At 33.9% G+C, this 21,516-nt stretch overlaps 3 protein-coding genes across 9 annotated transcripts; 2 read left to right on the top strand and 1 right to left on the bottom strand.

Moving 5' to 3' along the window:
- Positions 1-3,381: 3,381 nt before the first annotated feature.
- On the top strand, positions 3,382-5,193 carry LOC108320476 (GDSL esterase/lipase APG). The gene is made up of 5 exons (XM_017551894.2): positions 3,382-3,660; positions 3,790-3,920; positions 4,000-4,233; positions 4,480-4,735; positions 4,810-5,193. Exons 1-5 carry the CDS (start codon positions 3,417-3,419, stop codon positions 5,004-5,006), a joined length of 1,062 nt encoding a protein of 353 aa, XP_017407383.1. The 5' UTR covers positions 3,382-3,416; the 3' UTR covers positions 5,007-5,193.
- A 66-nt stretch (positions 5,194-5,259) lies between these two features.
- On the bottom strand, positions 5,260-9,073 carry LOC108320495 (protein CHUP1, chloroplastic). 2 transcript variants are annotated; one of them, XM_017551923.2, is made up of 5 exons: positions 8,786-9,073; positions 8,169-8,441; positions 7,991-8,079; positions 7,044-7,823; positions 5,260-6,669 (listed from the first exon to the last, which is right to left on the bottom strand). In XM_017551923.2, the coding sequence occupies exons 2-5, from the start codon at positions 8,341-8,343 to the stop codon at positions 5,818-5,820; spliced, it is 1,896 nt and encodes a 631-aa protein (XP_017407412.1). In that variant the 5' UTR covers positions 8,344-8,441; positions 8,786-9,073; the 3' UTR covers positions 5,260-5,817. The 2 variants fall into 2 exon arrangements, with proteins under 2 accessions (XP_017407412.1, XP_052724463.1); XM_052868503.1 differs by having other exon boundaries at positions 8,742-8,791.
- A 1,802-nt stretch (positions 9,074-10,875) lies between these two features.
- LOC108320673 (uncharacterized) lies at positions 10,876-20,657 on the top strand. 6 transcript variants are annotated; one of them, XM_017552172.2, is made up of 15 exons: positions 10,878-11,472; positions 12,801-12,856; positions 13,517-13,575; positions 13,707-13,778; positions 14,089-14,169; positions 14,339-14,446; positions 14,700-14,762; positions 14,912-14,992; positions 16,877-16,942; positions 18,266-18,421; positions 18,947-19,024; positions 19,146-19,184; positions 19,738-19,820; positions 20,014-20,086; positions 20,355-20,657. In XM_017552172.2, exons 1-15 carry the CDS (start codon positions 10,988-10,990, stop codon positions 20,538-20,540), a joined length of 1,686 nt encoding a protein of 561 aa, XP_017407661.1. In that variant the 5' UTR covers positions 10,878-10,987; the 3' UTR covers positions 20,541-20,657. The 6 variants fall into 6 exon arrangements, 3 of the variants coding, with proteins under 3 accessions (XP_017407661.1, XP_017407663.1, XP_052724539.1); XR_001831404.2 differs by lacking the exon at positions 20,355-20,657 and having other exon boundaries at positions 10,876-11,472; positions 18,947-19,046; positions 20,014-20,091; XR_008245322.1 differs by lacking the exon at positions 20,355-20,657 and having other exon boundaries at positions 10,876-11,472; positions 19,146-19,295; positions 20,014-20,071.
- The last annotated feature ends 859 nt before the right edge of the window (positions 20,658-21,516 follow it).

Below are 21,516 nucleotides of genomic sequence, written 5' to 3'. Positions count from 1 at the left end.
TTATAAACATAAGTATATCTATATGTATTTGTATATATATTGTTCGTCTTAAACACTACTTAAACGGTATCTTATAATTATCAAGCTTTTATTCTATAATACTAAGTAGTGTTCGGTCTTATACCAAACGCTCGTACTAAGTAAGTGCTAGGTCTTACACCAAGCGCTCGTTCTCCTTTCCGTAATCTATCTTGATAATAAGAGCGTTCGTCCAAACTCAATAGTGTTCGCTCTCTACCGTGCTCGGTCTTCGACTGACATTCGGTTTTCTTAATGTTAAACTCATAAATAAGCTAAGTATTTATAGCGTTCGGTTTCTTCATATGATTCCTTCAAGTACTATCATTTGATGTCTTACAGTGTCTGTCTCCATTGGTTTCGGCCTAGAGTCTTAGTACTCGGCCTAGGCTTTACGGTGTTCGGTCTAAACGTTCATGAGTCAGTTCATTAAATTGGCTCACTTTGTAAATAACATTCGCTCCTATTACTCTTTGTGAAATATTATTGTAATTGGTCTCTTCCCAACCCTGATAGTAACTCTCTCGGTTTTGATCTGTTTTGGAACTAGAGACCTCTCGGTCTCACTCCAAGTGTTCGGTCTCGTTCGGGGTTGAAGATTTACGTTCGGTATTTGGTATCCTAAGGGATCTTTGTTCAAATTGGTTCATTTGAGGTTTAATAATGAAAGATGATATGGATGAAACGACTTTGATTATGAAAGAGTATTCCGGGGAGGAATATTTCATGAATGGATATTGGAATTTGGTAAAGTATGAATGTGGGCACGCTAAGCTGGCGGTTTATCCTGATATTCCGTAATTACTCGTTCTCACGTAGAGAATGGTAAGTCATGTGTGGGAATGGCAGGAGGTCCTAGTCCTTATGGTTAATTTGGACATATAGGACTAACCTCAGGTGACAGCTGTTGAGGGTATCCCAGTTACTACATCACCCAAGTGCACGAACGTCGTAGCTACACAGAATTCATACAGTCCGGACAATCAGAGTCTAGTATTTGGCTTTGCATGTAAAAAGTGAATGAATTATCTCGTTTATTTGAATTGTGTGAAATCTATGTTGATACTTGAATTGAATTACATAAGGTTACCCTACTTCCTGTCTTGTCCGTTTTGTACGTTCGGTGGTTGTCCTTCTGTTGCAATGATCATCCGTGTGGATGTGAGCAGAAGGAGAAGCGTTGTTGGAAGAGGCGCTGGAAGAAGAAAATTTGGTAGAGGTAGATGTTAAGGTCGAACAGTAGAACCGTTCGGCCATCTGCTGTTTTTTTATCTTAGAGGACCGTTCGGTATAAGTATTTTGTAAACCGTTCGGTCTAGGATTGTATATTTTTACAGTTTTAATTCCCTGCTATTTTTTTGTAAGGTCTTTCGACCTTAACCGTACGTCTTATCTTTTGTAAGAACTGAGCTGTAATATTATTATATGTGATCATTCTATTATATGATTTTACACTATATTTTTTGATATTACAATTGAGAATATATTTTTTATTGTATTAACTAATCAAAATTAAAATAAAAAAAATATTTCCAATATGTAAACATAAAACCATAATGTGGGGGGTAATGTGTGAGACTTTATTCAAATTCTTAATGAATTTGTCTTTGTATAAATTTCCTTTTTAGTATACAAAAGTTAATATAATAGAACCTGCTTAAAATTTGGTAAAAACTTTACTTTATGATAAATTTTTGGCATATGCTCTAAGTATTTTTCTTTGTACTTCTCTACAACAAAACAAAGCAAAAGAGCCAATGGTGCTAATAATCAAAATTACACCATTATAATATTCAATGGATTAAATTAATTGTTCGAGAAGAAACACATTTAAGTCTGAACTTTTTATATATTATTATTATTATTATAACAATCATAATTACAACAACAATATTGATGATAATAATTAAAAAATATATATGTCATGTTTAATGTATTTTTATAATATAATTCTCATCTTTCATTAATTATATAAATCATGTAGTTAACATGATATTTAGTACTATTATATTTATAAGGAGAGTTTAATAGAGACCAACTATTATTTTACACACAGAAAAAAAAAAGGAAAAAAAAGGCATGCATTAACATAATATTGATAGATAGATAACTGAAAATGATATGAATAAATTTGCATGTGATGACATGACTTGTTAAAATGGGTGATAGCACAAGTTTGGTGCATTAAACCGCTTTGTTAAGAGTTAGGAGATATTAATCTCTTACCCAAATTTAGTTAGAAATTAGTTAAAAAGATAACACATGTCTTTTAATCTATTTTATATTATAAACTAACTAGAGTCACTCCTTTAAAATAATAATAATACTTTAAGTGAATACATTAATTATTATTTTCTTACAAACCATCTTATCAACACTATTATTACCTTCTGTCCTCGAATTTGTTTTCACTTATTTTTTTTGAAATTTTTTTACCAAAAATATTAAAATTGACTTTTTATGAGATAAACTTATTTTATACATAAAATAATTTGCTTTTCTTCCTTTTGCATACTTTTAGCTTTTATATAAGTTGATTTTAATTTACTGAAATGTCAATTTTATTTTATTTATTCATATTTCTCTTCTAAATTTTAAGGCATATATACTTTTCTCGTACTTCCATTTATTTATACCTTAACCGCTATTATCTGATTCAAATCTAACTATATGATTTAAGTGCAGAAGACCAATATTTTGATATCCTTTATATACAATAGAAATGAAATATATATATATATATATATATATATATATATATATATATATATATATATATATATATATATATATATATATATATATATATATATATATATATATATATATATATATATATATATATAATGACTTGTAGCAGGTAACCTGTCATCTCTGCAAGTTCATTATCATGTATTAACATCCTAGTCTATTTTGAGCCAAAAAAATACAGAAAATATAAAAAGTAGTGCAGTATGCATGCCAAGTTGAATATAGTACGTAGAGTCTACCTTTTTCTGTACAACAACCGAAATAACTCATGCACATGCTTCTCTCTAATCCCTCCCACAAAATCTCAACCACTTAGCTCCACCATAGTAAATGAAAGAAGCTAAAAGTCATTGTATTAGGGACTTGAGAGTGATTGATTAGTTCTGGTAAAAAAATCGCAGAGAGAGTGATCACTAAGCAGCTTATAATATGCATTGAATTAACCAGAAGAGACAAGTAAGATATTAGTATCATCAATGGAGAGAGAGAATAAGAGAAATTGTATATAATGAACCACTTTACGCGTTCACATTTAATAGCCGTGCCTAACTCCCATCCTCCTCCTTCAATAGATGTCATTTTCAGTTGTCATATATAAGTTCTCCATTTTCTGCTGCACTCAGTGCATCCAAAACCAGAATAGCATCATGATGAACATTGCACTTCTTGTTCAACTCTTTGCATTTTCCTTCCTTAGTTGTGTGTATGCACAAGACACCACCACCCTTGTGCCTGCCATCGTAACATTTGGTGATTCTGCTGTGGATGTAGGAAATAATGACTATCTTCCCACAATTTATAAGGCTAATTACCCTCCCTATGGGAGAGACTTTGCTAACCACCAACCAACTGGGAGGTTCTGCAATGGCAAATTAGCTACTGATATCACTGGTATGGCAAAATTAAACCTTTAAAGATCAAACTTGCACCTACTTTATAGAGTAGATTAGATATATATGTAGCACTGCTCATACTCATGCATTTAAGTTTCATTATTGTTGGAATGTTTCCTTTTTGCAGCTGAGACGTTGGGTTTTAAGACCTATGCTCCTGCATATCTTAGCCCACAGGCGTCAGGGAAAAACCTCCTTATTGGAGCAAACTTTGCTTCTGCTGCATCTGGTTATGATGAAAATGCTGCTATTTTGAATGTAAGTTTGGAGTGAATAACTTCATGTATGGTTTTACAAGAATTCTGGTTTTAACAGTTTCTTTTATTCCTCTGGGCAGCATGCAATTCCATTGTCCCAACAGTTAAGTTATTTCAAGGAATACCAAGGCAAGCTGGCCAAGGTAGCTGGCAGTCAAAAGGCAGCCTCAATTATCAAAGATGCATTGTACGTGCTCAGTGCTGGCAGCAGCGACTTTGTGCAAAACTATTACGTCAATCCTTGGATCAACAAAGTATACACACCTGACCAGTATGGCTCCTTCTTAGTTGGTTCGTTCACCAGTTTTGTTAAGGTATTATGTCAAACTGATTTGGTTGGTTATTTTTGCTACTGTTAGAACATATGTGAGTATGTGTGTGTGTGTTATTACTAAAAAAGTCCCATGACAAGTAAAAGTTCTATATCAGATAGAGGGGATGTGTTCAATTGGTTCCAATCTTTTGAACAACATACCTAATGTTTGGTACAGATCAGACCAGTCTACATTCAACTCAAGAATTAGTCCAACGTTGAAAAACTAACTTTGTTTTCGACACAGGACTTGTATAAATTGGGAGGCAGGAGACTTGGAGTGACTTCACTCCCACCATTGGGTTGCCTACCTGCTGCAAGGACTTTATTTGGTTTCCATGAGAATGGTTGTGTCTCAAGAATCAACTCTGATGCCCAAGCATTTAACAAGAAGATCAACTCAGCTGTAGCAAATCTTCAAAAGCAACTTCCGGGTCTCAAGATTGCTGTTTTTGACATTTACAAGCCTCTCTATGACCTTGTTCAATCCCCTTCAAAATTTGGTACTAATATTCACTATTCAACATTGCAGTAAAATGATATTGTTCTCTCTAACCTATGGCACGATGCTTTGCAGGTTTTGTGGAGGCAAACAGAGGTTGCTGTGGTACCGGGACTGTGGAGACAACATCTTTGTTGTGTAATCAAAAATCACCTGGAACTTGTTCTAATGCCACCCAGTATGTGTTTTGGGATAGTGTCCATCCTTCACAAGCAGCTAACCAAGTTCTAGCTGATTCATTAATTATCCAAGGCATAAGTCTTATCACATAAAGAGTCGTGATTATTTGTGTGGAGATAGTATTGTGTACTACTACACAGCGTGAAAGTGATTCAATGTTTGCTGTTTTTCCTTTGTATGGACAAAGAATTGCTCTATGTATTTCAGATCATGAGAAATTTCAGATAAACTTGTTGTAAAACATTTCATAATAACAGAAATATTTACTTACTAGCATTATTTTTGTGGTTAAACTTAGACTAACATGAGGAAAATCCAATCATGAATAATTTTAAGAAAGACAACTGCAATATAATTAAGGAAGGAAGGTTATATGATACAGCAAGTATACATTCATCCGAATATATACAATCAAAATAACATGTAATTGTTAAGAGGAAAAACACCAAGTTTATTTCCACCTCACAATCTGCCTCACCAGATTGAATATTCAACAGACACAACTTTTGAACAAGTCCATGTAGCACTGTGGTGGAAAAGCAAAATGAGCAGAATTCCTGAAGTAGGATGAAGGGAACTTAATACTAAACCTGACGGTTCAAAAATTTTCATCAGAATTTAGTAATATAGTTAATCTAGAAATTACCAATTGCAAAGAAGCAAGTTATGGCTAGAGAAAAGGATTATAATGAATCGCCAGAAGTTAAAATTTTACCATACTCACAGAATTACTATGCATGAATTCTTGCCTATGATTTTAAGTGCCTCCCTCCTTAATTATTACATGGTTATCTGAACAGCTCCTAACGTCTAATATTGTACATCAGGATTGATTGCTAAATAAACCCTGCTAATCTGTAATATTCATCGTAATGTAAAATCCTTGCATATGTAGCTAATAAGTTAAAACGAACTATATGCTGCTGATCTTCTGTGTGATTTATGTTTGGGGGCTTCACTGGAATTTTTTAAAGCTTCAGCATATTTGACCAAATTAGTTTTCTCCATGCCAGGGGATTCTGAGAAAGAATCGAGGCGGTTTTTGGAATCTGCTGAACTTCTTCTCATTGGACTGAAATTCTTGGAGCTTCCTGGGGTATGGCTATATGAATTTCTCCTACTATCATCCTTCATACTCGTGGCTTGGTTATAATCAAAGGAAGTTCTAGAAGTGACAGAGGGAGTCGTATATTCGCTCCTAAGACACTCATTTCCAGTTGATATACTCAAGCTGAAATGTGAACTGCTGCTATCTACCCGGGAAATTGATTTTTCTTTAGATATAACTCGATCACGTTGTTGCTGGCTGTCTTTGCCTCGTATCAGCTTCATAAGCTTGCCAAAAATCCTTGACTTGCTTGGATTGTTAGCTTTGGCCTCAGATGAAGTATCATTAAGAGAATAATCATCATGCTCACCACAGTCTGTGAAACAAGAAGCCTGTGAAGAGGACCATTGGTCAGAGTCCACATCAGAAACGCTCCCTCGCCCATCATTGTTTGCATATTCAAGTATAAGTTGCTTGGCTTTCTTCTCAGAGGTAGGACTCAAGCTTTTACTTAAGTCCCTTGCTGCTGTTTTACCAGGTGGGGGCTGATAACTTCGTAGTTCATGTCTTAAGCAAGCATTTATCCACCGCAAATAAACTAACTCTTCAAGATCTGAACATCTATCTGCATGTAATTGCTCAAGTTCTTTCGTCAACCCTTCATTCTCTTGTCTGAGACGTTCACCTTCTTCCTTCAGAGCTTGTGTCTGCATCCAAAAGCATTAGTTATCAAATATTGTTCAAGTTAAAAAAGCAGTGACTGAGGGTGTGTTTATTTCTATTTTTCAAAACTGATTTTAGTTTTCATCTTGCTAATAAACAAGGGTGTTAATTGAGGGAGAGATTGGACAAGATTAGAACGAAAAAAAGATGAGAAAACATCTTCCAGCTGTTTCTGTTTTCTGGTTGTGAAAAACTAGTTTTGTAAACAATTTCAAAACTTGTTAGATTTTTTATGGAAATTGATTTTAAGTAGTGTGGAATTGTTTGAGAAAACAGTTTTTAAAACAAAGGGGTGAGAGGGGAATCAAACTGGCACCGAGTCATTGGATTGCTTGTAACTTGTAAGTAATATTACTACCTCGGCTTCTTCTAGAACAGCATTTGCAAGGAGCTGAGTAGAATCCAATCTTCGAGATAAGTCAGAATTTTCTATCTGGAGTCTCAAATTAGATTTTCTCAATTGCTCTATCTCACACTCAAGATCCTTAAGCCTTTTCAGCTTAATTTGAATCTCTTGTTCGTTAGCAGCAACTTTAAATTCATGATCCTGCAACTTGGCAACTTTTTGCTTAAGATTCATGATATGCTCCCTATTCTGTTCAGCTTCATACTTAATTTTCTTCTTCAAAAACTTAACTTTCGTTTTTGCAGTCTCAAGCTCAGATACCAGTTTCGCATGATCAGCCACTTGTACCTCCAATCTCCGATTCTCAGACTGCAAGGTCACAAACTTCAGATTGAACATCTTAGCCTCCATATTACTTATCTTCAATCTATTTTGGAGCTCCATCACTGCTGCTTGTTGCTCTTTAATGCCACAGTACTCAAGCAGTTGAAACTGAAGGTTTCTTTCCCTCTCTTGAAGCATTCTGATCATGCTCCTGAGGTTCCTGATCTCTTTCTCATAGTCATCTTTGTCAACATTTGCATATGCCATAGGAGATCCTACTTTTGACCTTGGTGTTTCTACCTCTTTCTTAAAAGAACTATCTTCAATGATGACTCCAAATTCAGCATCCTTGATAGGATCATTAAATTCAGGATGGATGAACTCATCTTTCTCTCCACTTCTTTTAGTCCTCAAAGAAAGACCCAATGGGGAATTTTTACCAATCACCTTGCTGATGCATGTTTCTTCCTGGCATAGAAGAAATTTAATAATCCTATGTTATAGTTGAACTAAATTAGAAATATATACAGAACCCGTCCCAAATTTCAATGTCTACATTTATACAGAACCCGTCAACAATTACAATGAGAAAGCTGAAACAACAAAAGAAAGATAGTCTTTTTCATGTCACTTACAGCATCCAAAACATTTTCCTCTGAAAGATTGGTGCCAGAACTAGAAGCAGCCTTTTTACCTCTCACAAAATTATCTTCGCTTTCATGACCTGAAAACACATTATACATATAAAACATCACTTAGATTCATGAAACTAAACAAAGGACAGAAATTTTGTTAATATGTTGATAAACAAACCTGAAGGGTGTCCCTTGGGGGAAGTAGGAGAAGGTTTGATTCTCTTGGCTCCGATATGAGAGTAGAGAAGTCCAGCAAAGGTAAGAGCCAAAGCCAAACCACATTTCAGAAGAAAAGGCTTCATACCCTTTTCCTCTTTCGTTATCAAACCAAAAAACCTAATTATTCTTTCCATCAATCATGAGAGAGATCACAGATTAGATCCTCTTCGTAACCATCCTCTATCCCATGTCATGGCCAAGAGAAAAACACAGAGCCATTTCTGGTTTATTCCTACATACACAACGACCATCGATAAGAAAAAGAAAAAGAAAAAGCCTACAATCCAAACCAAGAAAAATTATTAGCTAATGTAGAATATTGTTAATTTTTGTTCGCAAATTGAAAATCTTAAATACATTTGACAGAAAATTTGACTAACCATAATTTCTCTAACATAATAACCATTAAAGTCACATGCACCACGTCAAATCAAAACATACAAGAGCTAGGACGTTCGATTCGTTCTAAACAAGAGAAATAATAAAGGAAGAACACCGATACTTGGAAAAAAATATATTCATGATCCACTACCAAGAAAACTGATGAATCATGGGAAACATGAACATAAGCAATACCCGATGAACTTTACATTTACTTGTACATGATCATGCTGGAACGCCTCGTGACTCGATTAAAAGGGGCGTTTCTATGATGATGTGTTTTGTAACAGTTTGAATAGCGTATCTGTGCGTCCCTCTCGTGGACAAAGGAACAACTGTGTCTAAACGCAACCTTAGAAGAAAGAACGAATATGTCTTTAGCGACAAATACTGGCCATGGATTTTTGTCTTACGTAAAGGGTGAAGGCGACATGGAAACAGGATCATTTGAGAGGGAGAACAGAAATTGAACTTGAAATTAATTGTCAACACATTTACGTAACAACCAACTGTAAATGGAATAAATATTCTTCATATTTATCCTGTAAGTTATTTAATTATAGAGAAAGTTACCCTGTGAGATCAAATATAGGAAATGGATGCTCACAATTAAGCATACGTGTCCAATTTTGGTTATAGGATCAAAGTTAGTAAGTCTTGTGTATTTGAGTATTTCTCTTCACTAGTGTTTGTCTTTTTGTCGATGCCAAAGTCACTAACAATAAACTCAGCAATAAATTCAATTTCATGTTAATTCGTATTTATAAATTTCGGAGAATTTTAGATTATCATTAATTTAATCACAGTTTAACTCATAATTATATTTTGATGTAAACTAATTATCATCAAGTTTAATTATTGTTTAAAGACGATCTCTCGATCAATTAATCCAACCACTAAATCTCATTGTGTTTTGATAGATATTTCTAACTGCATGGATCATCCAATCTTAAGATGACCTAACCACCCTGTAATAAATGTGTTTTTCATATTTTACGTTATTTTTTCCAATCTTTCCCCACACGTGGTACTATCATTTTCAATAGTTTTATATTGTTTAGAGATTGAAATTAAAGAATATTTAAATACTTATTTATTTCTTCAAAACATTTTTTAAAGGATAAAACCTTGACGAAATTCTATATTCTAAAACTGATAATACATTATTAGTCTTATTAATATCACTCAGAGTGTTTGAGATGGAAAAACTCTCTTTGCACTCATAATTGATATGAAGTTAGGACTAATGTTGAGAATTATATGGAACACCAAATTAGCGACACATTAAATGAATGTATTAAATATATTATTAAATTTTGACACGTTTACGTGCTCCGATTGGTTCAACTATAACATTATTTTATTTTTTTAATCTGAAGTGGCAATAAGTTCAATAAAATTTCAATTTTTTAATAAAATATTGAAATAAGTTCAATAAAATTTGATTTTAATAACTTATCTAGATTAAATTTCAATTTTTTAATAAAATTTAATTATGAGCATATTTCGAAATTAGATAAGCATTTACAAAATCACGTGAAAACATAACAGTTGAGTGTTTTTTTCCTGCCTCCTTTCCCGATTCATCCCTACCTTTTCTTGTCAGAAGAATTTAAGACTACGTTTTCTATAAAATTTTGGTGTTCTTATTTTGTTTAATTCACACTTTTTTTATTATTCTATTTTAAAATAAAATATTTTATCGTCAATGTATAATGTAATACTTAATTATGGATATCTAATTTTATTCTATTTTAGGCTTAGTACAACCTATCATGAAAAATGATTTAATTAATAAAAAAATAATTATAATTAACAAAAAGGGAATAAGTATATATGATAGTGAATATTAAATCAGAATAGCTATTATTCAAAATAATTAAACTAAATGTTTTTACTTTAAAATAAGAGATCATCCAAAGTTTGAGTTAAACAAAATGTAACATCAAAATAATGTTTAAATTTTTTCTTATTTTACTTTTCTTGCTCTATATGTTTCTACTCGTACTTTACATCTATTATTTTATTATCATACTCTGAAAAATATTTTTGAAAAAAAACACTTTTTAAAAGAAAACACTTAAAATAATAACTTGACTCCAAGATTCCCACTGTAAAGAGAAAGTATACTAAAAATAAAATTACACAAAATAAATTTCATAACTATCCTCTTTGGTCCGCCAAATGGAATATTAAAAAAATATATCAATTTTTTAGATGAAAGTTTAATTAAATAAAATATATTAGTATTTTTATTCAAAATTAATATAATCGATGACATTGAATCGTTAATTGCTGGAAAATTGAATGCTGTAACCTGCATAAGATGATTTCTGAACTAAAACCCTGCAGATTTATACAGATTCACACAAACCCTAACCCTAATTTTGTTCCTAAATGTTTTCCTACTCCAAGTTTAGTTTCTCTCCTTTCCTACTTCGTAGGGCAGATGCAAGAGTAAGTGCAAACTTTAACATTGACACCCCGCAGGACCCCAATTCAACCGGCCCTCATGGCTCGAATGCTAATTTTGATGAAGAATTTCGAAAGGGAAAGGAAAGAGGGAGAGTGATGGGTGGTAATGATGGTGGTGGTGGGGTTGTTATTGGGAAGAAGAAGAAGTCGAAGGAGAAAGTTGAATGGGTTTGCTGCAATTGTGGGTACAGTGCAGGACAATGGTGGGGCGTGTGCCGTTCATGCAATGTATCTGGAACTATGAAAGAGGCCAAATTCAGTAGTGATGCTGGTACTGTGATTAGTGGGTTTTCAGTATTGGAAGATAGTGTTGGGTCTTGGCTACCGCAACAGGAAGGAGAGTTACGTCCCTTGAGATTGGCAGAGGTAAACAGGGGCATTGATCATCACCATTGGAGAATTCCTTTGTAAGTTTCCTTCTTCTCTGTATTTGTCTAGTATTTTATTGTTCTTGTTGGAAACATAGCATCTTATGTTCCGATTTGAGTCCAAAAACGATCCATAATGGACACCTTGTGTTTGTATACACGTAGATAAAGTAAAGCGGAGAAGAGAGACAGATGTATGTGTATAGGTAACATATTGTAACAAAAATAGAAAGATAGAGAGAAATGAGTGGTGTCAATAGAGTGATTGTTGCACTGAGGCAGGTGCTCATACTTCATATATCATTTCACTTGAGTCTTACACGGTTTAAGTCATATTAGGCTCAACTCAACTTATGTTCTTTGCGTTTAAAACTTGAATAGTAGGAAAGTAAAGTCCACTGCCATTCTGTATTATGGATTTATGGTCGGTGAAGTCTTTATGGTTCCATAGTTCTGTGTCTGCTAACCCCCGGAAGAAACTCCAATTTGCATGATTTTACACTTCCAATTGTCAAGCACCAGCTCTCTCAAAAGCTTAAACATATTGAGATGTGTGTCTGAAGGGTTTTATTGCATATCTAAATCTCTCATCCAAGAGACGGTTGAGCTTGACTTGTAAACAATGTACAAGTCCCCCCTACCCTGAGCTTGAATCCGACTTTTTTATTTATTTATTTATATAGAAAAGTTAAAAGCTTAAGCTATTATATGTTAGGCGAATAGAATCATAGAATGGTTTTATCAAACATCTCTATTGAAGAACATCTTTTATCCATTTCAACTTGTGTAAGTTGTCCAGAAGATCCATTTTTTGGGGTTTTTCCTTAACAATTTTTCTTTTTTTTTTGTGTGTGTGATTGTAGTAGTTTCTCATTCCCAGCCTACCCAATAAACAAGGAAGAAATTATGGAAAAGTGGTACATATAACTGGGCAGTGACCCTTACCCCATGGGCTAACTTTTGAGTTTAAGTACTTAAGTTAGACTCAAACTCAAATTCCTATACTTACCATTATAGAAAGCATGTGTTTATTTTATTTTTGTAAAAGATAGTTAGAGTTTTTTTATGTAAAAGCTAGTCAAGGTTATTTCTCAAATTAACAAAAAAATTTTTTTTTTTGTTCTGATGTTTTAAAAGTAACTTAAATATTGATATTTTTTTTTTCAAGAGAAAGGTTATTTTTCATAAAAACAAACTATAACAAAAAGCTCTACATCACTGTACCTTTTTAATGAAAAATTGTGTTCTTCATACATTTTAGTTAGAAAAATATCTCTGGCAATGATCTGAAGGACTCGGTAGTTATTATATACATTAATGTGGCGTCTTTTTCAAGGGTTAGATCGTGTCACTTGCTTTAATTTCAGGTCTGGTCCCTTCGGAGATGAAGTTTGCAGAGTGCTTGGTGGTGGTCTCATACCAGGTACATTCCAATTTCTTAACTATATTGATAATCATTGAGAATCTTTTTTGCTTTTTCTTTCCTTTTTGTTCTGCAGGTATTTAGAATTTTTCAGCTGAATTTTTTTTTGGTGCATCTGTAGCAAGGATGTTTAACATCATGGTCTCTTGATTTGGATTTTTACTTTTTTACTGGTTTTTAATTATATATTTTTTGCTGCAAACTGTATTAACGTACCACTTTATTTATTTCCATAAAATGCGGCTTTTCTATTCTGAATGTAGAGATCAATTACAACTCTAATTAATTCATGCTTAGTTTTCTCAAATTTTTTCAACTGGGAGCCTTGCGCACTGGTTCACCCCATTTTTCACAAACGTTTTCTCTTGATCATGTTTGAAATAAATTGTTCATTTGATAGGTGTAGACTTGTTTAAAAAGATGCGCAACTTCTGGTGATTTTTCTAGGTGAATGGATGGTGGTTATTGTTATGTTATTTATGGATTCTTGTTCTGGTGTTTTTTTTCTTGGTGTTCCCATGATCCTAATATTTGAGTTCTCATTTTAATGCTTCTAGCTATATGATAAGTTATCATGTTTCTCTTAATCCAAGTACACTTGAAGCCTTGCTACCAATTGCATTGAATGGCTAACATTGTCTGTAAATGTGGTTTTTGAAGGCTCCTTGACTTTAATTGGTGGTGATCCGGGTGTTGGGAAGAGTACTCTTTTGCTGCAGGTATGAATTATACTGGCCACTGGGATGGTAAAGCTGGATTTTAGAATTTTAGATGGTTAACTTATTTATTTATTTAATGGACTTGGACAATGCTGGCTAACGTTTGTTTACTTTTAACATTGGATTGGAAGATAGCTTCAATCATTGCAGAAGGGCACCATGATGGTAAAGCATCTCCAGTTGTATATGTCTCTGGTGAAGAGGTTTGCTTTAAGCAAGTATTTCGCTAGTTTTAAATTTTGAAAATTGATATTCCAAATTGCTGAAGTTAAAAGCTCATAGAGCGAGTAAAAATCTAATTCATTTTATTAGTGCATTTATATGATTGAAAAGAAATAAAATTTAATGCTAATCTATAGAAAATTACTAGGTAAGCCTCATTTTAATACTATCAGCCTTTTGTTTCCATTCTATTGTGCCAAAGATGGGTGTAGTTTCTCCTTTGATTACAGTGTTATTTGTTGTACTTTTTATGTATTTCCATTTATGTAAATTTGGTATTTCATGTGACAGAGTGTTGAGCAAATTGGTAACAGAGCGGATCGGCTTAGGATTCAATCAGATATTTATTTATATTCAAGTAATGATGTTGAGGTGCCTAGTATTTTCTTGGGCTTACTCTTTTACATGAGTTTTGGTGATTACTTACTGCTATAAAAAAGTTTGTTTGACTTAAAATGTTATTATTGATAATTAATTGTCAGGAGTATTGTAAAGAAGTCAAAACTATTGTATTTTTTTCTCCAATTTTGTACGGTTTCAGGATATATTGAAGAAAGTTCAGCATCTCTCTCCTGGGGCTCTAATTGTTGATTCAATACAAACTGTGTATTTAAAAGGAGTAATGGGAAGTCCTGGAGGGATTATGCAGGTGGGGAAATCATTATCCTTTATTATAAGAGGCAGACAGTCTTGGTGTAGTAATTTTCTGTTGCTTTAAATTATTTAACTAGGTAGTTTATTCTGCTTTATCACACTACTCCTTCATTTGTATTTGAAGTCATGGGTAAAATAAGTTTAACTTTTTTGTAACAAAAGTGTAAAGATGCATCTGCTATACCTTCTTGACTGTGAAGTGAAATGCTTTGTTCCATTGTACTTGACATTTAATAGGTGTGAGACAGGTGAAAGAATGCACTTCAGCTTTACTCCGATTTGCAAAGAAGACAAACATCCCAGTTCTTCTGGTGAGCATACATGTCAATCAATTTGTGTATTATGTAATAATGGATCATTTGTGGCATTTCTGTTATAGGCCTTCGAATTGCTGATACACATGACCACATATTTATTTCTTTTTTTCTAGTTTCTCTTACCTTTTTGTTTTGTATTTCAGATTGGACATGTGACAAAATCTGGAGAGATTGCAGGACCTCGAGTTTTGGAGCATATTGTTGATGTTGTTATGTATATGGAAGTTGGTATCTTGTTACAACTTTTTTTCTCTGCTTATCATTATACTTTCTACTATTGACATGTTTCTTCTTGTTCATTTTCACTTGTTACTATTCACATGTTTATGTGCTTATCATTATACTTTCTACTATTGACATGTTTCTTCTTGTTCATTTTCTTCTTGTTTTGGAGCATATTGTTGATGTTGTTCTGTATATGGAAGTTGGTATCTTGTTACAACTTTTTTTCTGTGCTTATCATTATACTTTCTACTATTGAAATGTTTCTTCTTGTTCATTTTCACTGGGAGTTATAACTCAAGTTGACCTAACAATTTATGTCATCCACTAATATTTAACTAACCATAGTTATCATAGTGAACTAACCATGGTTACCATGGTTAATTAATCCTAGTTAACCCTAACCATAGTTAACTAACCACGGTTAACCCTAACCATAGTTAACTAACCGCGATTAACTAACCACGGTTAACTAACCCCGGTTAACTAACTCTGGTGCCCTAATCCCCAATCCCCAATCCCCAATCCCCAAGCCCCAAGCCCCAAGCCCTACAAAGTTAAATGTATCAAAGTTAAATCCCTACAATCCCCTGTTAAATGTATGAGTCCCTCTCTACTGATATATTAGTTATTTTACTCAATTTTTAGGGGCCCTACAAAGTTAAATGTATAAAAGTTAAATCCCTTCAATCCCCTGTTAAATGTATGAGTCCCACTCTACTGATATATTAGTTAGGTTTAATACATCATTTGGTCCCTACTTTTAGGGGTTTAGTTCAAAGTAATCCTACCTTTTAAAAAAGTTCAGTAAGACTCCATATTTCGTTAAAAAATGTTCAATCCGGTCCTTTCCGCTCACGCCGTTAAAAACATAACGGTGCAAATGCCGCGTCATCATCATCATCTCCAGACAAACCCTAATTTCTCTCCAAGAAACCCTAGCCGCCGCACTATCCAGCGCCGTCACCACCATCCTCGCCGGCAGCCGTCCTCTCCAACACATCATGCGCCACCACCAAGGCGTCTTCTCTATCTCACCTTCGTTCTCGCGCCACCACCCAACGCGATCCCTTGCTATGCCGCGACCACCAATCTTCACCATTTTCACCCTCGCACCAGCCAAATCGTCGTCGCGCCAGCAGCACTGCTGTCCAATCTCCACCACAGAATTGTCCACCACTAACCACCAGCCAAATCGCCAGCTCCTGCAGATCGCGAATCGCCACTCTTCTCCACCACTAATCGCGCCGCTGCTTGCCTCCACCTACAACCACAATCAGACCTGCAAGCAAACCGTGGAGACCTAGGGTTTCTCGCGTTCTCGTCGCATAGCTTTGGTGGTGGCGTGTGATGCGTTGGAGAGGACGGCTGCCAGCGAGGATGGCGGTGACAATGCTGGATGGTGCGGCGGCTAGGGTTTCTTGGAGAGAAATTAGGGTTTGTCTGGAGATGGTGATGATGACGTGGCATGAACTTTTTTTTTAAATTAAAAAATCATTTAAGTCCACCTATTAACGTGTGCCACGTGCTTATGAGATGTCACGGTGACATTTGCATCGTTATGTTTTTAACGGTGTGAGCGAAAAAGACCGGATTGAACATTTTTTAACGAAATATGGGATCTTACTGAACTTTTTTAAAAGGTAGGATTACTTTGAACCAAACCCCTAAGAGTATGGACCAAATGATGTATTAAACCTATTAGTTATTTTACTCAATTTTTAGTTGATGTGGGACTTGAGACTCACATTTAATCATACTAAAATTTGGAACTTTTGTTTTTATTTGTGTAACGCCTAGCATATGTTGTTCATGATACTTATAGTTGGCCTTTCTAAATCACCATATGTTTCCTGTGCTCATTGTTTGTTTGTTTTACTACTCAGGGTGAGAAGTACTCTTCCCATCGTATGCTTCGAGCTGTGAAAAATCGATTTGGATCCACGGATGAGGTGTGCCACTATAATTATGCTATCAATTGATTTATTTATACAAATACTTTGAATGAATTAACTGAATGGAATAGATAATATTTCGACTAGTGTGTACTGGCAGGCATTAGAATGTTCTTCTGGGTCTGTATCTGTTTTCACCTTTGAGCTGTGCTTAATTTTGCACCTTTGCAACAATCTGCCTATTCTCATCAATGACTCATTTTGTATTACTATTTAATGTTGTAATGAGCGGAAGAAAATTGTTGGAAGTCCCACATCGACTAGAGATAAGGCCAAATGATAATATATAAGTGAGGTGCAAACCTCACCTTACAAGCCGGTTTTGTGGGGATGAGTTAGGCATAAAACCCACTACTAATATGGTATCAGAGCCATGGTTAGAGCTTATCCTAGCGAGTTCTAAGTGGGCATTCTATTCTTCTCTTCCACCCGCAATCGGGCCGCTATCGGACCACCCAATTTCTACTATCACGCACGAGATGTCTATACCTCGGCGTGAAGGGGGTGTGTTGGAAGTCCCACATCGACTAGAGATAAAGCCAAATGATAATATATAATTGAGGTGCAAACCTCACCTTACAAGCCGGTTTTGTGGGGTTGAGTTAGGCTTAAAACCCACTACTAACATGGTATCAGAGCCATGGTTAGAGCCTATCCTAGCGAGTTCTCAGTGGGCATTCTATTCTTCTCTTCCACCCGCAATCGGACCACCCAATTTCTACTATCACGCACGAGATGTCTATACCTCGGCATGAAGGGGGTGTGTTGGAAGTCCCACATCGACTAGAGATAAGGCCAAATGATAATATATAAGTGAGGTGCAAACCTCACCTTACAAGCCGGTTTTGTGGGGATGAGTTAGGCATAAACTCACTTTCTAATAAAAATAATGAAAAATTATCTTAGTCCACCTTTGTTCATGTTGACTATGCCATAATAAACTCGTCACAAATGCTTGGCTGAAAGACAAAAAATCAAAACCCAGTTTTGATTGTTACCATTTTAATACTCTTATTTTCATACAAAGGTGATTGGTTTTTGTGGTCAAATGCACATCTGGCAATAAGTTGGTGGTATTGTAGAACCGAGGTTTGGTGACATGTAATATCTTCCATGTAAATGATTAAAAGTTGCATTTTGAAGGATTTTGCTTGTGCTTCCCTCATCTCTCATTTTAACAACGCAGATAAGTTGCTTCCTTTTGTATCAGTGTGTCAAGTTGCTTAAAGTTATTTGGCTGGTGCTTATTTTTTCTCTATAATTATTTTATCTGGAATATATATATGTTTGATCCGCTTTGTCTTTGATTCATTTGATCAGCTTGGAGTTTTTGAGATGTCACATTCAGGACTTCAGGCTATTTCAAATGCCAGTAAAATGTTTCTCAGTGAGCAACATCTGGATTCAGAAATTTTAGCTGGACTAGCTGTTGCTGTAATCATGGATGGGTCCCGGACATTTCTTATTGAAATCCAGGTATTTTCTTTTTTTGCTTTCATGATATTAAATATTTTAAATTGTCAAGCACTGTATGAATTTCCTACCATGGCAGTTCTGGTTTTAGAAACATCGTGACCACCACCCTTTTCTCATTAATTGTGTTATCTTACAAATTGCAAGCGCACTCTTCAATATGTGCCAGCAATCCACTATTTGCATTCTGAGAATTTTGGTTCAAATATAACACTTGGTGTTATGGTGAAATTACCATTCTATACTTTTCACTTCAGTACTGTCAGTTGGAAATTATATTGGGTTGAAGATTTTGTAGCTATTGAAAGAAATCTAAGTTATGAATGTTTACAATGTCAATCCAGACGAGTTCTTACTGAAATCTTCTGATTTACTTGTCACTTCTTCGGTTTGTGGTGTTCATTCTTTTCTTCATGTCAATGAAGAAAACTACCAAGAACTCTAATATAATATCAGAACCCTTTGATTTTTGTTTCTACTCTGACATCCTTCAAAGAAGTATTTAGTTAATTCTAGTTTATTTTGCAGGCACTTTGTCTTTCTAGTTCAACTGGTTCAAGGCAAGTTAATGGTATCCAACTAAATAGAGCTGATATGATCATATCCGTGAGTCAGTGCCTCTTGTTTTGTTAGTATTTTCTCTATTCTTTATGGAAGGTGAATAACAATTTTTTTTTTTGAAAGAGTAAAACTGTTTTTGAACGTCTAACATTCCCTTAAACTGCAGGTTCTTATAAAGCAAGCTGGTCTTCGTCTCCGAGAACATGTGAGCTGATTCATGAATATGTCAACAATATTCTAAGTTTCACAGAATTAAATCCTAATTGAATAAACTTAGCAGAGCTAATACCAAATATGGGAATGGCAATGCCAACTAGTATGTACCTTTGATATTAACTTAGTTTATATTATTTGGGTTGCAAGAATAGAATAATTTCATTCAAGAACCTAGTTTGTGTTTTTTCTGTGGGGAGAAAGCAATACTGGTGTTCTCTGCATCTTTCCTTCTGAGAATTTAGAATTTTAATGAGCTAAGATTGACAAAACCAAAAGATATTCACATCTGGATTCTTTATCTGTTTTTTGCAAGGTCATCTGATGTTTTCTAGCAAAACTTTTGCAAGTTAACTTATCATTTAAAACAGTCGTTCACCACATAACTGAACTATAAAACCAGTGATATATTAGTATTTTAATGTTGATATTAGTATTGACTGTATTCTATATCCTTGTTTGGTGCTCATAATATAAGCTGCAGATATATTTTCATTTTGATATCAGTATTGACTGTATTCTATATCCTTGTCTTTATACAACAGGCTGTATTTTTGAATGTTGTTAGTGGATTGACACTGGCTGAGACTGCTGGAGATCTTGCTATAGCAGCAGCAATTTGCAGCAGGTTTGTGTTTCATTTGTCATCAGAGGATTGGGAGGGTGTTTGGAGAAGTGAAATTTGCAGCCAATTTAGAATTAAATATATTGTTGCCCTTGTGCATCTTATCTCCCATAGGGCATATGTTCTAATGTACTGTTATAGATTTAATCTGAATTAGTTGAATATGTTATGTTTGTTGTCTTTTCCCTTTATCCAGTTGCTTGGAAATCCCAATTCCAAATGACATTGCATTCATTGGTGAAATTGGCCTCGGTGGTGAGCTTCGCATGGTGAGACTTTCTTTGCAATTTTGCTGAATAGTGAATACAATATTGAGCTCAAAATTTAGAGTCTTTCAGTAGCATGAAGCTGCTTGCATATACCTGAAGATTTTTTTGTGAGATTAGATCTCATACCTGGTGTCCTCTGTGTCATCTCAACATTTCAAAATAATGATATTTCGGTGAAGTTATTGTTTGTAATGTATCCATTATCCATTAAGCCTTGATTCCAAACTGTTCTTTATTTTGTGATTTGCATTGTTATTTACTTGTACAGGTTCATAGAATGGATAAAAGGGTATATACCGTTGCGAAATTGGGTTTCAGAATGTGCATAGTCCCCAAGGTTGCTGAGAAAGCTTTAGGAACTGAAGGTTTAGAAAAGATGAAAGTTGTTGGTTGCAGGAATCTGAAAGAGGTTATTAACACTGTATTTCCCGATATAAGGATGAAAAGGAGGTAGTGATTGGTCAGACATTATATATGTAGGTTGTGCATTTATATTAATCTTTTAATTCGCATGATGTAAAGTATCACTCATTGGTACCATAAAATATGTTTCGTACCTTGAATTTTGTAAGACCTACGTTTTCTTGCTGTTAGAAATTACTCATTTCTAAAATTGAATCTTTATATATATAATCTCATCTCTTATTAAATGTGTACATTATTTAACATTTTTATTTAATTAATTTTTAAAATGCAGTATTAGGTTAGAAGTTTCTTACCTATTGATAATATTAAACATCACAAAAATATTTTTTAAAATTTATTTCATCAAAGTATAGTAATAGTAATAAATTCATATTATAATTTTTAATTATGAGATTGTGTGATTTATTTATAAATATGAAATATCATTGAAATTATGAATATAATCATAATCATAAAATAATTGTAGTATGCCTCGTTATTTGACACTTTAATTGTTTAATAAAAAATGTTTACAAGTCTTTCTATAAATAATGTTTAATAATTTTAAAGTAATAGAAATTACGAAAGTTAATTCAAAAATATTGATTTAGCTTAGTTCATATTTTATATTAAATTAAAATCAAATCAAAATAAATTATATTAAATTCTTATATTCGATTTAAATGACTGTTAATTCATATATTTGATTTAAATGACTATCAGTGTCAATCTCTTAATTATTTTCTTTATAATTACAAAAGTTATGTCTGTAAATATTGTCTATATTTATTAATATGTAAATCTTCTATTACAAAAGTCATATTAAATGAATGCATGTTAAACGTATCATTATTCATTAATTAATTGATATGTGAATTTGTTTGCAAAAAAGATTCAAACTTACCCTATCTTCCACCACCTTTCTCACATAAAGTTCATTTCGAACAAGTTAGTCTTTCAGCTTTATATAATTATCACTTAAAAATACTAGCAAAATATCCAACATATACCTTATGACTCCATGT

The sequence above is a fragment of the Vigna angularis genome, chromosome 9 (assembly GCF_016808095.1).
Source record: "Vigna angularis cultivar LongXiaoDou No.4 chromosome 9, ASM1680809v1, whole genome shotgun sequence".
In the NCBI taxonomy this organism is placed as follows: domain Eukaryota; kingdom Viridiplantae; phylum Streptophyta; class Magnoliopsida; order Fabales; family Fabaceae; genus Vigna; species Vigna angularis.
This window is presented reverse-complemented; position numbering and strand designations above follow the sequence as displayed.

Bases quoted from the DNA above. Each gene is read 5' to 3' on its own strand.
- LOC108320673 (XM_017552172.2), top strand. From the start codon at position 10,988: ATGTTTTCCTACTCCAAGTTTAGTTTCTCTCCTTTCCTACTTCGTAGG. The intron at 13,576-13,706 runs GTATGAATTATA...TTGGATTGGAAG, and splicing joins AGAGTACTCTTTTGCTGCAG to ATAGCTTCAATCATTGCAGA. The intron at 14,170-14,338 runs GTGCCTAGTATT...GTACGGTTTCAG, and splicing joins ATTCAAGTAATGATGTTGAG to GATATATTGAAGAAAGTTCA.
- LOC108320495 (XM_017551923.2), bottom strand. From the start codon at position 8,343: ATGGAAAGAATAATTAGGTTTTTTGGTTTGATAACGAAAGAGGAAAAG. The intron at 8,080-8,168 runs GTTTGTTTATCA...ATGTGTTTTCAG, and splicing joins CCCCAAGGGACACCCTTCAG to GTCATGAAAGCGAAGATAAT. The intron at 7,824-7,990 runs GTAAGTGACATG...CTTCTATGCCAG, and splicing joins AGGAAAATGTTTTGGATGCT to GAAGAAACATGCATCAGCAA.
- LOC108320476 (XM_017551894.2), top strand. From the start codon at position 3,417: ATGATGAACATTGCACTTCTTGTTCAACTCTTTGCATTTTCCTTCCTT. The intron at 3,661-3,789 runs GTATGGCAAAAT...TCCTTTTTGCAG, and splicing joins ATTAGCTACTGATATCACTG to CTGAGACGTTGGGTTTTAAG. The intron at 3,921-3,999 runs GTAAGTTTGGAG...TCCTCTGGGCAG, and splicing joins AAAATGCTGCTATTTTGAAT to CATGCAATTCCATTGTCCCA.